Raw genomic sequence first — 14,864 nt, 5'->3', positions numbered from 1 at the left:
CCCAACCATCCCATGAGAGGCACCGCACCCCAAGTCTCTTTCCTTCTATCTTCTTCTCATTCCCCCTCGGGTTTTCGCCACCATCATCATGGCGATGACCAATCCTTGTCGGAGACAAGATGTTGACCCTACCTCAAGCCATCATCACCGAAAGATCCTAGCAAGGAGTCACCGAAAATCAGATCAAAACACCATCCCCTATTCTAAATTCTCCCTATTCCATGATTGCTCCGTAATCCTTGATCTTTTCCTTGCCAATTAAGCCCCACCTCGATGCCCATGTGACAGGGCATGGAACCCTTTGTCCATGATCAAGGCAAGACTCGAACTGACACTGAAATCTCCCTTCAATCTCTCATATCAAGCCAAGCTCTGTTTCCTCGATTTTTGCTGGTTTCCATTGTTGTTGTTGCTTCACCTTGATCTTCAAGATGTGACCACCAACCACCACTGTCCCTCTCTTCCTTTCCCTAAGAGAGGCGGTGAAACCCCTATTTCACCCACCGTCTCTTTCTCGGCTTTCCTCTCTGCCTTATGAAATTGATCAATGCTGATAAAGGAGTCCGGAACTGCCTTGATTGCTACATAGCACATCGACCCCCATCTTGACTCTCATCGAGCACCACTAGACTCCATTATAGAACCCTATTCAATGTCAACATCCTAGTCTATTTCTCCTTTCGTGATTTGACCAATTGGTTTACCTGATTAGATCAACCCCCACTGCCAAACACCACCACCTGGCCAACCCTATCCCATCCAACTCCTATTTTCCTACAATTTCCCATATCTAATCTAATTGTTGTACTTGATTATATGTAGGGGTACAATCATTTGGACAAGAAGTCTAACCAAGGGTACTACACCATAGTCCTTAAATCGAAGTTCTAGAAAGGGATTTTCAGACTTTATTTGGATTTGTTTGTGTACTCGCAAGATAAGTAATGATCCACCTTCTCTAGATTTTTCAATTAATTAATGCATGCTTTTGACATTAAATAAATTATGAGTAATTTATGTGATTTATGCTTTTATTAATCCATGTTTTGAACACAAAATGAAAATTATAATTCGGACACAATGTTTTTGTTATGGAATATTATACAAGTCGACTATTGATCTTATATGAATATGTATATGTTGATTGAAATATGACACATATTAAAAGAGCTTTGATACGTATCAGATTTGGACTCTCAAGCTGACTATGTTATGGACCCCACCAATGGGGGTTAAAAGTTGGCAATTTGAGTGCAAGAGGACTTGATTACCATGGACCAATTCCATAGGGCCTAAGTGCAATATTATGGACCTACCCTACTAGGGTTAAGTATGGTGCTATGGACCTACTCCACAGAAATCAAGTGCAATATTATGGACATACTCTGCAGGGGTTATTTGCACTATTATGGGCCCTACCATTGGGATGATGTGGTTATAATTAAGGTTGTTGAGTTGAACATGAATGGAATTGGGAATATGAATATGCATATTTCAGTGCTATTGAATATTTTTGGATTTGTGATTAATGAAGAGATTTTGTTCATATGCTTATATTCGATAAGAATACTTATTACATGAATTACCTTATGAATATCAGCATGAAAATTTGGGCAATACTAGATATTCTGGATTTATGTTTTAAATCAAATGATTTTGTGAGGTAAGATAGGCTTGTTTAAGGAAAATTCAGGAATGCTTAATAGGTTGTTTTGGACAAAAAATGGTAGTGAAATTGCATAAGAAGATAGGATTTATGTAGTTATTTGGATGGGGAACAATTTGGATGCAAAATAAAATAGAGGCAAAAAGATAAAGTTTTAAGGGTGTTATGTGAGCTAGAAGTAGAAAAATGGGAATAAAAATTGTCTATTTTGTCAACTTGAAAGATAATTGATAGATAGGTAGCTATAAGTTTTCTTGCTTTGGTTTCATGGGATGGAATTAGATCTGAGTTTGAGGTTTTAGGATGTCCTAATTAAAGAAAAAAAGAAAAGAGAGATCTTCTAGGCATCATATCTAGAATTATGTAGGCATCACACCTAGGGTTAGAATTGCATCACTCGGCTGTCAGGAATAGGAGGCCTGGGAGGAGCAAAGAGACAACAGAAGAGAGTTGAAAGAGAACTTACCTAGAGGGCCCCCAGCAATGCAATATATAGGCAAGGGCCAAAGCCAGCCCAAATAGTTCGAGGCTATATGTTGATTGATGAGGTAGCAAACCATATATCTTGCCCATGAATCACACCCACACTTCTCAGTCATAGGATTTGCTCGGGTATTGTGTTTTTTAGAAAACAATTAGCAATTATGGCCAAGTTGTTGCCCGCTAGGGTAGAGTTTGAAATGTAGAGGATGCTCCGCGCACCTTTTGGATCGGCCATATGGCAAGGTTTGAATGGTAAGTCTGCAACTAGAAGGTGAGCTTTCATTGGTCAATTTTCCTCGTCAGTAGAGGTCAATTCCGCAGTGTATTACTGGCCACACTAATTTGTAGTAGTTCCTATCAATGAATACCGATGCATACAAATGGTACTATATCGATATGTATTAGTAGCTTTTTTCATTTTTTAATAACAATCGGTTCTAGTATTTATAGTTGTTATCGATAACATGCAGGTAAACATATTGTTCCAATGGAAAAGTGATACATGGTCTAGTACCGATATGCAAAACCTTGAATTGTGAATTATTTACTCTTCTTGAAAATCATGCATTTTGATCTTTTTACAATAATTTTTTTCTTGTCGAAACTTTTAGTTTGACTTCGGCAATCTACCCTTGAAAATTTCCATGATAATTTGGATTATATATTATGATTTAAGAGTCATGTTGTCAATGAAAATCTAAATTCTTAATCATTTGAAAGGTTTACTTTTGAGCTATATAGCTCACTCCACTTATTTTACAATCTTTTCAAAGACAGTGGTAAGATATATAGTGGGCCCATTTCAAAGAAAGAATATTGAATCTTCTAAAGTCTAAATTGTTTTTGGATCAAGTGACTATTTAAGTGACAAGAAGACAGAGATTTGCATGATTGTTGATATTATTGAAGGTATTAATTGTGTATAGGTAGACATGTTGAAGTTTGTAGGAAGATCTTGGTTTAAGTATTATGGTTTATAATATATTTTGATTATACACTACTTTGACAAATGGTTTATTTAGAGGATGCTAATAATTTCAATACAGATCGGTTATGACGGTCACGCCTTAGGATTAGCATGTTCAAATTTTGGGGCTCATCACCCTCCAATTTTCCCTGTGAGATACCTGCCCTATCATGGTTATGAAAAGTGAGATTTCATTTGATCATGGGGTTGCCCTGTTTGCTTAAAAACCAGTGACCACTCAAGATGCATTTTTGTCATTTCGTGAGATGATCTTGCTGATATATCCATCTCCATACCGGACCCATTTAGGATTAAGGCATCTCATATACATGGCTAGCCTAGTCTTGAGATATGTGATTGTGAGCTTTCCTACCACCTCCCATAGCCCACTTGCCTTCCCTACATTCCTTTTTTCAAATGGACTCACCATTCTCATCAACAAGAGTTATAGTAGTATTGCCGACCTTTAAAATCAAAGTCTCAAAATGAGTTTATCAAACCCTACACAAAAGATTCTACTACCAAGGATATGATTTCTTAAGGGTTTTATTTGTTGATTTACATTATTCTGTATATGAACACTGCTTTAAGCCATTTACCTTTATGTTCGACCACATGCATGGATGGTTCTTTAGTTGAGATTAAATGCTAGCCATGGTGTTGCACTTCTTTCCTCTCCAAAATTGATTTGCAATGAGGATGGACATGACAAAGTGCTACCTAGATTACTCCTCGAGACAGTCATCCTCGTTTAAATTAATGATCAAAAACTAGGGATGACAAAATCGACCCGACCCGATGGGTATGCACCCTACCCAAACCTGATCAAACCAGAAAAATAGGGTTTGACCGGGTTTGGGTAAAACCTAAAAACTGTAGCACGGGTATGGGTAGGGTATGGGTAGTGCTGTTTTCTACCCAAATTCGAATCTGAATCCGAACCCGACCCAAACCTACGGGTATGGGTAATATCCGAACCCATACCCGAATATATATGTTTATAATTCTGTTTTGGTAATTCTGTTTTGGTTGATAATATGCATAAAATTATTTTGATTGTTTATATGTCCTATATTGAATTATAATTCTATTTCTATATTTGATTTCTATAAATCTGAATTTATAAACTATGTTCTATGTTGAATTAGTAATTTTGTTTTGGTTGATAATATGTATAAAATTATTTTGGTTGTTTATGTTTTTGGATATAGGATAGGTATGGAGCGGTATGGGTTCGGTATGGAAAAATGGGTTACCCGTGGGTATCCCCGAACCCATTGGCTAATGGGTATGGGGATGGGTATCTCTTTTCTTACCCGATCAGGTATCGGAGAAGATTTGGATATAAAATATTAAGTTTGGGTTTGGGGATGGATAATACAATACCCGACCCAAATCCTCCCCGTAGCCATCCCGATCAAAAACAAATGCATGTCATCCTTAGTTGCAAAGTCATTCTAAGGCAACTAACTATTGCAACTATTATGAGATGCTTATAAGCTATATAATGTCCGTGTTCCTAGCCAATTATACAATTTATGTATATATCCTTGCCTTCCACATTATTCTTCAATTAGAATCACAAACAATTGTACATCATAAATAACACAAGCAAAGCATTATTCCCAACAAAATAGCACAATAAAGCATTTATTCTCATCAGTCAACTTTAAAATTAAGATAAAAGAAAAACAATTTAGTCCATTTTTAAACTAAAAAATTGTAATCAATATAACATTGTGTGGCTTAATAATTCATCCCAAGATTTCCCATACCGATACCAGCGGCCGTTTCGACCAGCCGGTAGTATGGTACGGTATGGTTCTGTACCGTACCGAATCGAGGCGAACCGACGAAGGAACCCGAAGCCGAACCAGGAGAAGAAAAAGAGAGAAAGAGAGAGAAATAGAGAGAGAGGAAAAAAGAAAGAAAAAGAGGGAGGGAAAGGAGCCGGCGGGGCCGCCGGAGGGCGCAGTCCACGCGCGCCCTTGTTTCACGAATTTTTTAAAAAAAATCAGGTTTTAAGTGAAGCCAGTCAATTTTTTTTAAAAAAAAATCCTGAAGTCGGCAACTGGGTTGCCGACTTCATGAGTGTAAAACCAAAAAAAAATAAAAACAGACTGTCGTCTGTTTTACAAAAGAAGAACAGCGGCTCCGCCCGCTCAACCGCCCTCAGACTGTCGGCATCGGCTTGCCGGCCACCGAGGACCTCGTGACGGAGGCACCGTCTGTCCGATACGTTGCCCCACCCCCCTGTCGAGCTCTCTCTCTCGTTCTTTCAAGTGCCCTAGCAGGCGATAATGGGGCTCGGAAGCCCTCCGACGGCCACAGCGGGCCACCACCGACCTCCGACGGCTCTCGCCTCCCTCCCTCTCCTCTCTCTTTCTCACTTTTTCCCTCTTTTTCCCTCCCGATACCGTCGATATACCATTTGAACCGGCCGAACCGTGCCGGTTTCCTGTCGGTCCAGTACGGTATGGGGTGTATCGATCGGTTCAGCATGATACAGAAAATCCTGATTCATCCAATTTTGTTTTACCTTCGTTGTTTCAACTTTTGCACTCAATCATTCAAAGGCTAACTATATAACTTTTCTTTTTAAAAAATATATGATAATAAACAATATAACATCCATTATCACAGCATTTGTGAAGATGATATGCAAGGAGACCTAGAAAAAAAATTAACATATTATTCTTAAGTTACAACTTACAAAATAAAATTGGAAACAAATAACTTAAACAATCACATGATCTAATGGGGCAAAAAAAGGAGAATTAGTGTTTAAAAGAGTCAAGAACAATTTTGGATAATATCAAGCAAATCGAGGAAATTTCTTGCTGATAATCTTAATCATACAAGGGAAGTTGTCAGACATTATGAAAATACATGATATAAGTAACCCCAAGGAACTCCTCATCAAACCACCAAAAAGGAAAATGCATGTAATAAATCTATGACATAAAGAAAACAAAGGCTGCAATCAGCACTACTGACCCGGTCTTCCAAGTCCAAAACAATACTGTTAATTTGGCTTTGTGAATTAGAAGTAAGCTCAAGACATGGAAGATTACTTTGCCGCCTATCCCATATGTAGATAGCACCATCTAAGCCAGCTGCAAGCAACCTATGAAACAGATAAAAGAGAATCAACGACAATCATAAAGAAATTTAATTGCATAAATTGCTGCCCTCTTTGTACAACTTGGAATGTTGTAAGCTGTTGGAAGCTATTGTTTTGTTTCTTTCCCTGGTCCTTTCTCCTTTACCTCTTCTTTTCTCTTTTTTTTGTTTTTTTGCTAGGCACTCACCTAGCTTTTGTCCCTTTCATTCTCTTAATGAAGCTAGTTTATATAGGATGGTGTCAAGTCTGGTAAAAGTTGAGTACATGTGTCCCAAGGGTTAAAGGTCAAAATATTTCATGTTACATTTCCTCTAAGTTTGATTTAACACCACTTAAAATAGATAAAAATCATCTCCATAAGATTGTGAGCCTTGGTATAGTGGTAAAGTTGCTCCATTATGACCTCGAGGTCACATGTTTGAAACATGAAAACACCTCTCTGCACATAGGTGCAAGGCCACATACCTCTAAGGCTATTACCCTCCCTAGAGCCCACAATTATGGGAGCCTCGTGCACTGAGCCACCATTTTTTATCTAGCTTCCCTAGAGCAAAAATACATTTCTTGTCGACATAAGATAATTAAAAAATTATTCTTCACTTAACCATTAAGAATTTCCATTCTATAATAAATCCAATGCTGCTTCTAAAATAACCTACACTTTCCACTCAATGTGTCAAGTTTCTGATTCAGCATGTTTTTGTTTTCGTATTTGCTAATTGCTCATAAAGTTAAAAATGTATTTATCCTGATGGCTTCTCATTAGTAAGATATATATTTTTTGTACATACAGAGAAGCAAAACTATAGACAAGAAGCCATAATTTACTATAGATAATGCTATTTCTTGGCTACCTTAAGAGAGTCAAGAGAAAAATGCTATTTCTTTACTTTTAAAAAAAATATTGCTTTTTCTTGAACAATTATATGAATCCTACCATGAAAGTGAAACGTCCTTCTGAGATTATGGTAGAAGAAACCACTAGTGTTGGATGGTTTAAGTTCCCATTCTGAATAAACCATTGACTGAAATTTCTTTGTTTCTAGGGCTTGGATAGGGTTTACCTCAGGATTCCAAGATTGTGCAGAAATGAAAGTTAACAAACCTTCAAGGTTTAGAAGGGAAAAGTTAAGAGTAACTTACAAGTTACATCATAATGGAATTTAGAAGAATGGAAGACATAAGGCACGGGCCACTGCCAGCAAACTTAGAGACATGCCAAGAATATATTCAAAAGCAAAATCTGGAATTTAATTGAGTGAAAATGTGGCGAGCAGAAATGTATGAAAATGTGGAATTTAATTTAGTGAATTGTTCTCACCTATGATAAGGCCCATGCAACAAGGTTATTCTGAGTTATAACTGCCATTTATGTTCTAGCATGAGTATCCTGATATATAAAACTACAGCTTTTCTTCAAGGCTAATTGGAAGACAAATTATCATGGTAAGTTTTTCTCAACTAAAAAGGCAGATAAGCTCAGTGTTACCTGAACACAAGAGTCCAAATTGAACATGCCATGTCAATGCATTCTACATGTTAGCACCTATCAGACGACACATGTGGCACACATGAGATGCAACAATTTGCAAAGCCAAGCACGAAGGTAGGCATGGAAACAAAGAGGAGAAGGGTGATGTATTAGAGTGGTTTTCAGTATTTTTTTTTTATCCTTATTTTCTGTCCACACTACAGTACTGTGAAAAGTCATCAGGGCTTATTCGGGTATTTTAATGTCTTTATTACTTGAGTTTATGTCTAGATTAAAGAGTCCTAATATGAACCTAATTGTCAACTAGCTAGTCAAGGAAAAAAAAAATTCAATGGTTTAGTTGGCTATTTAATTTAGGTTTAGTTCCAATTAACAAGTCCTAGTTGTAGTAGTATTGGTGGTTGGTTAGGTTTATTAAAAGGGAGAAGTGGCCAGCTGTAGTGGTGATTTTGAGATCGTACATGATTATTTTGAAAGAAATTAGAGGCCACAGGTCATCCTTTCTCTACTTTCTCTTTTCTTTCTATTCTTCTCTACTTTCTCCTACTGCTGCATTTAAATCCAGCAGATCTACTGCTGTTTTTAGACCCAAGTCAAGATCTGGATCAGTTCCACCTGCCGTTATTCTCGAGACAGCATATCAAAGATCAGCTCTGAAGCTGACTGCTTTTGATCAGTTCAGTAATCAATAAATAGATCAGATAATTCTGTTTGAATCAGAAGTTGCTGCAAATTTTACATATAGCCTTCAAATTTCAGTGAGGCTACATAAATTTAGTATTAAAGCAGGAGATCGATCGTATGAGGGCTTCTTCAATAACTACAAGATGGTGAATAATGCAAAACATGACAAGAGATTGCAATGACACGAAGAGTTATGTCGACAATAGGAAGAGCATGATCAACATATATCCACTAGGTTTGATGAGATTCTTGAGTATCAACTATCTCAAGAGAGGGTTTATTTCTCCATGATCAACATATATCCACGAGGTTTGATGAGATTCTTGAGTATCAACTATCTCAAGAGAGGGTTTATTTCTCCAAGTTCTAAATTCCCTTCTAGATGCAAGGAGGCAGAAGATAGAGGAAACTTGGATGAATAAATAATCAAAGACCCTCCATGTCTACATATGAAGTTGATGATAAAGATGATGAAAAAATTGATGATCAATAATCCACAATTCTTTTGATTGAAGATCCATTAATCAAGAAAGCTAATCATTGACAATTAGAGCAACAGGCATAGAACTAGTTGTCACTGAGCTAACCTTGGACAGCGACAGGATTTGGTCATGGAAGATAAGCTTGACACTTTTAATTACCGATATTAAGATGAGTCACTATGTTGATCCATTCCTTCATAAATATTTAATCTAATACTTTTTGACATTTATCATGTGCTTGAAGTTCTCAGACGATTGATCGAGTTGCCCTAAAAGCAACCATCTGATGAATTGATCACAAGGAAATCATTTGTAGGACTTCACCATCAAATTATGGAGATCCAACTTATGGGCATGTAGACATCATACAGAAGATCCCAGGGACAAGATCCTTGCAATGAAAGCAATTGATGTACTAGAGTTGTTTTCAATTTTTTCCAATCACTATTTGTTGTTTAAGGTTAAATTTACTTTTGCATACTGTTCAGAAGTACTGTTCAAGTAGTTTAGTTGTTTTCTTATTTGAGTTATATGTCTAGTTTAGAGAGACAAAATGAGCCTAATGGTGAACCAGCTAGCCAACTAAAATCAATGGTTTAGTTTGCCATTTAGTTTAAGTGGTTTAGTTGGCTATTTAGTTTAGGTTTATTTCCAATTTAAGACTACCAATTGTTTTAGGACTGATAGTTCGTTAGGTTTATTAAAAGCAAGAAGTGGGGGGCTGTAGTGGTGATTTTGAGATTCTATGTGACTATTTTGAAAGAAATTAAAAGCCGCAGGCCATCCTCTCTCCTTTCTCTTCTCTCCTCCACTTTTCTTCTTATTCTTCTCTACTTTCTCCTACTGCTGCATTGATGGATCTACTGCTGTTTGAGATCTGAATCAAGATCTGGGTCAGTTTCTTCTGCTGTTATTCTGTAGACAGCATATAAAAGATCAGCTCTGAAGCTGATTGCTTTTGATCAGCTCAGTGATTGATGCATAGATCAGATCAAATCTGTTCCCATCAAAAGTTGTTACAAATTTTATAGTGTAGCCTTTAAATTTCAAGGAGGTCACACAAAGGGAGAGGACAAGATAGAGGAAACCAGGAAATACTACTATTCCAAATCCCTTTGCGATAATTGCCTTTCTTTCATCTCTGCTGCTTGTTGCTTTTTCCTGTACTTTGCCCTCTGTCTAAAGAAAGAAAAGAGGACACAGGACAGTAATAGTTTCAAAGGAAATACTAAAGAACATAGATATTCTTGAACTTAAGGACAATGGCCATGATTATGTGTGCGCATAGACATATAGAGAAGGAAAAGAAAAATCTTAGTTTCAACCAAACCAAACTAAGAACATGCATAGAATATGTTCAAATATTGAGTTGAACATGCATAGAATGAAAAAAATATATATCCTTTTAAAAGTATGTCCAAATATAGAAGAATGAAGTTCAATGCAATCAGAGAGATGTTCAAATATGAAATTATATCCTTTTAAAAAATTAAAAAAACAAGAAGTCCCATGGTTCAAAGATGAACATTGGAGTAAATTAACCAACAAAAAAATGCAAATAAGGAATGTGGGAACCAGCTGCTAGTCTCATAGATCAGAGATGATCTTTGAATGAACTTCAAAATTAAGTAGAACCATTTACAGTAAACCTCTATACAGAAGTTTAATATGATACAACATGTTACCAACCTTGACTTGTCAGAAGAAGCAAAAGCTACATCAGATAAACCATTGTACAGTGCACAGTTGTGTCGAGAAGACTTAGATTTCCCTTTCTCAAACACCTATATTGGTTGCAAACAGAAAGAAATCATCACAGAACAGCCATGCATCAAATGCATGATAACAAATTAAAGGGATTATGATGAAAACCCTTTGAGGTACTACTATAGGGAGTACAAAAATGGTAGAAACACTTTGATGAGAAAAACAAATAAAAATTGAAAGCCTATAATGCCAAAATATCTTCCATTAATTTGGTAGCCTGAGGAGTTCAGCATCATTAACAGAAAAAGGAAAATGGACAGGGTTGAAAATCCAGAATAAGAAGACTAAAATTTAGAATGAGAGGAGACAGCACAAATTAGAAGGTAAAGCATGAACAAAACATGTCAGCCAAAGTTTTTTTTTTTTTTTTTTGAGCAATGACCCAAGGTAATTAATATCACTTACTTCAATAGGTTCAGATGAAATATAACCGATATCAAAAAGCATAATTTTATCACTTTGCCTAGATGCACAAGCAACCTGCAGAAAATGATAAGCAAATTAATCTCCCAATCCTAAAAAGCATGTACATAAACTTGCAAATATGTTAGGGTTCAGCCTTGTTGCAGTTGTTAATTGAGAAAAGATAAAACAAAACCAAAGACAATAAACTGAAGGGCAGAAACACCAATATTGAGGTGTATATATAAGTACATATGTAACCTTTAGATGGATGGACATGTCAACTGACATCCACACATACACAACATATACATCTGAAGGTGTGCACGTATGTTCCCATGAAGCTGTCTTTATCCATTGCACGCTCACAAAACACAGAAAAGTATCCATAAAACCAAATGCACAGCAGAACACAGGACTCACAAATGGATAGCTACAAACATATGTATAATTGACTACACAGTATATATTACATATAAGCATAGACATACCAATCCTATAGTATAAGAATGTCCAATGTAAATTCACCCAAATATTATCATGCCAACTATGTCCGTCTGTGCTATAGAATTTTGTTCTAGGATTTTGACATAATACCTAACATGTATTTAACTAAAAATAAGAAACAGAATCTATAAGATGACCATTCACTCCTAGTAGAACAAGTTTGACAAAATGACAACTATGCTAGTATGCCACCCTTCAAACTGAGCAACCAGCACTGGGAAAAGAAGCCAAGAGAGGCAACCGCAAAATGTTGGCTCAGTATGTATGTGCCTACTCATACTCAAAATCCTACACATAACAGGACCATGTTCCTTAGCTCTTTAAACTTTATTTATGATTCTTATTTGCAGCAAAATGTCATTGCTCGGATTTAAATCAAAGGAAAAATTCAAGTTTCCAGAATAAATCCCGCATAGAACAGCATCAATAGTATATAAAAAGCAAACTCTATGGAGGCAACCATCAGTTGTTCAATGGCCTATCTCATGCACAACCGCATGAAAAGGAAAGCCATGCAGTGAAAACATAGAGAGGATAAGAATATGTATGCATTCTTGCAAAGAAATAGGGATATCATCGGTCTCTTTCTCATTCAAGTACTAAACAACATCTGATCAAAGGAACAAACAACAGCCATCCATTTCTCCTCTCATAAATGATACTAATCAAACAAAGGAATCAAAGGGGCCATTTCTCCTTTTACATGAGCTGAACAGGGAAGGGGGGGGGGGGGGGCGAGAGCGAGACTTGCACACCTCTAGATAATCGGAAAGGGGAGGAGGGGGGCACAATTGGAAATTACTTGGGAATCTCAGTCTGGCGACTTGTCTATTGACACCTAACGTAATAGATGCATTTTTCGGTTATGTTATACTTGCTTTCTTTAAGGAGAGAAAAACAGCATACGCTTAATAGCCAAAAGGGGAGTCTTATTATAAAGTGTCATAAAGAAGGGAAGGAAAACTTCAATCATGGAAGCTCAAAGCCATCCATGCTTTTCCTTGGCACCACACATGCATGAGACTATCTTAGTAAACAACCATAAAAAATGTTTAGACAAGGAGATCACAGCCATCCGTCCTTATTATCACGCGCACCATATGTACCCAAGGCCATCAAAACATCCAAATTTCTACTCAAAAGTATCAAGTTATATAAAAGATCTCGGCCACAAATTGTTCCCAGGGACAGTGGTGGCAACTAGGAAAAAGGAGGGAAAGAATGAAATATTTATATAAATGCCTCGGGTTTACAATAATCATGTTCTAAAATATGATAAGCTATTACTGTTTTTACCATAGACCATTATTAGAGAAAAGCTATAAAAGTAATTTGTTATTAGCCCTATAGTCGCAACATAATGGTTTCCTTCTCAAATGCTTGAACAGGTGTCATTACTAAATAACAGTCATAATGGTGAGTACCATTGTTATATAACAATTAAAAACTTATAGGTTGTTGTATATGTTTTAACATCATAAAAAGTCCTAAAATTGTAGTAGTGGTTATTATTTGGACCATACTAGGTATAACAAACTTACATGTAATTAAAAATATTTAGCACTTTATTAACAATCAACTAAACAAAAGATTATTGTAGTTCATCAAAGATCTAAAATTTATATGATAATACATTTCTTCAAGATCATGTAAATCATGATTGATCTAAACTAACAAACCATAATACCAAGCATTTACTTAATCTAAATAAACATTTTTTACCCATAAATCACACATGCTCATCTCTTAGTGCCATAATGACCAAAATCAGATATATGTGTTAGAGAAACTACAATAGCCCATGTTTAACAATACAAGACCAAGAATATAGCGGTTTTCACAAGCCAAGCAATATTTATTATTCTAAAAAGTATGTAGATCTGACAAGGTGCCTGACAATATTATTATCCAACACGATGAATTCCAAAAGGAGCCAAAGAGACAAGGGAAGCACATCTAGCATATAAATTTGGAAAAAAAAAAGTTAAAATATGAATGGAGACTCACCTCTGTTATGGAAGAGGGAAAGAGAATCCATCAGTGGATGGGAAAAAAGGTAAGCCTAGAACAAAAGAGAGCCTTGAGAGAAAGGGAAAGAAACATCATGCTCATCTAGAAGATCTCCTCAGATATGGTTTTTCTAGCCATCATTTTAGATGCCTAATTCAGATTAGATTTTAACTTCCATATGAAATTTAAATTCTCATAAACAACAAAATCAAGGAATGAATCCAATTGATCTGCCATTGATTCTTGTGCCATAATAAAAATCTTAAGGAATGCAAAAAAATGTAGAGGTTTAGAAAGGAAGGGGGCCCACCTAAGTTTTAATAGATGTTGGGTCACGGTGCCTAACTCAAGGAATGTGGGATAGAGAGCTGCACCAAGGTGAACTTAGGATTCTTGGAAACCTTAGGGATCGTGCCCCCCCATGGCTCCATCCCTGATGGTTCCTCTCTTGTACATTGCATGGACCCTACACTAGTAATCATGAAATAGATTAGGATGCCTTTCTATGTGCAACTTGCAAATACGCACATCATACATCTAAATGATTTTCCACTATCATTCAACTAATGAATATATAAAGTCAAAAGAAATGAAAGGTCAATTTAACCATTCGAAGTTACAAAGGATTTTTTTTCTCTTCTTTAAAATATCAATAAGAGGCACCAAACAGATTCTTAAGTTAGCAATAACATGCATCAGGAATAAGATGAACCATCTCGCTCAGACCTCATCTTGATTTGCTGGGTTCCATCGAACAGCATTTAATGGCAGATATGTAGAAATATGTAGCAAAGGCTTCACTTCATCCTCTAATAAACCTGTCAAGAACCAATAGAAACCTAGCCCATAAGGTTCAACCTCAAATATGTCTAATGGTTACTGAATTAACATAGAATATGCATATTTCCAGCAAACTAGTGTACCATATGCACAGGTAAAATTTTTTCATAAAATTATATATGAGAAAACAGGATTCAAAAAAAATCAAATAATTGGAGATCATAACACTGGCTAATTCAAAGTGCAACCTCTGGAACGATTTTCTAATATTTGTAGTTGCTGGTTTTAAGCCTGATACATCATTGACCCTTCCCTAACAGCTTGAGATTTTGGAATCAAGTGGTCAATTAGTATGGTATGGAAGCTATGATTACATGAAACTGTTGGTTCAAGTCCCCTCCAAGCCAATTACTCAATTAATTAATCTGGTTGCCCTTTCAACCTGTCTCATGCCTCTACTCATTTGTCCCTCCAAATGTGTAGTCCAGCCTGCACATGAG

The 14,864-nt window shown here is 36.4% G+C and overlaps 1 protein-coding gene across 2 annotated transcripts in view; it reads right to left on the bottom strand.

The window, feature by feature from the left end:
- LOC105050227 (uncharacterized) overlaps positions 1-14,864 on the bottom strand; it is a 48,396-nt gene that overhangs the window by 29,018 nt on the left and 4,514 nt on the right. For both annotated transcript variants that reach the window (XR_012134012.1, XM_010930163.4), the window contains exons 7-10: positions 14,311-14,402; positions 11,071-11,145; positions 10,588-10,682; positions 6,114-6,243 (exon numbers count right to left, since the gene is read on the bottom strand). Coding sequence is in view for 1 of the 2 variants with exons in the window: in XM_010930163.4 (XP_010928465.1) it covers positions 6,114-6,243; positions 10,588-10,682; positions 11,071-11,145; positions 14,311-14,402 (392 nt within the window). In the remaining variant the exon portion in view is untranslated. The remainder of the gene's footprint in view (positions 1-6,113; positions 6,244-10,587; positions 10,683-11,070; positions 11,146-14,310; positions 14,403-14,864) is intronic.

Source organism: Elaeis guineensis, chromosome 8 (genome assembly GCF_000442705.2).
Source record: "Elaeis guineensis isolate ETL-2024a chromosome 8, EG11, whole genome shotgun sequence".
Lineage (NCBI taxonomy): Eukaryota > Viridiplantae > Streptophyta > Magnoliopsida > Arecales > Arecaceae > Elaeis > Elaeis guineensis.
Note: the sequence above shows the minus strand (reverse complement) of the source record. Positions and strands in the feature narration are given on the sequence as shown.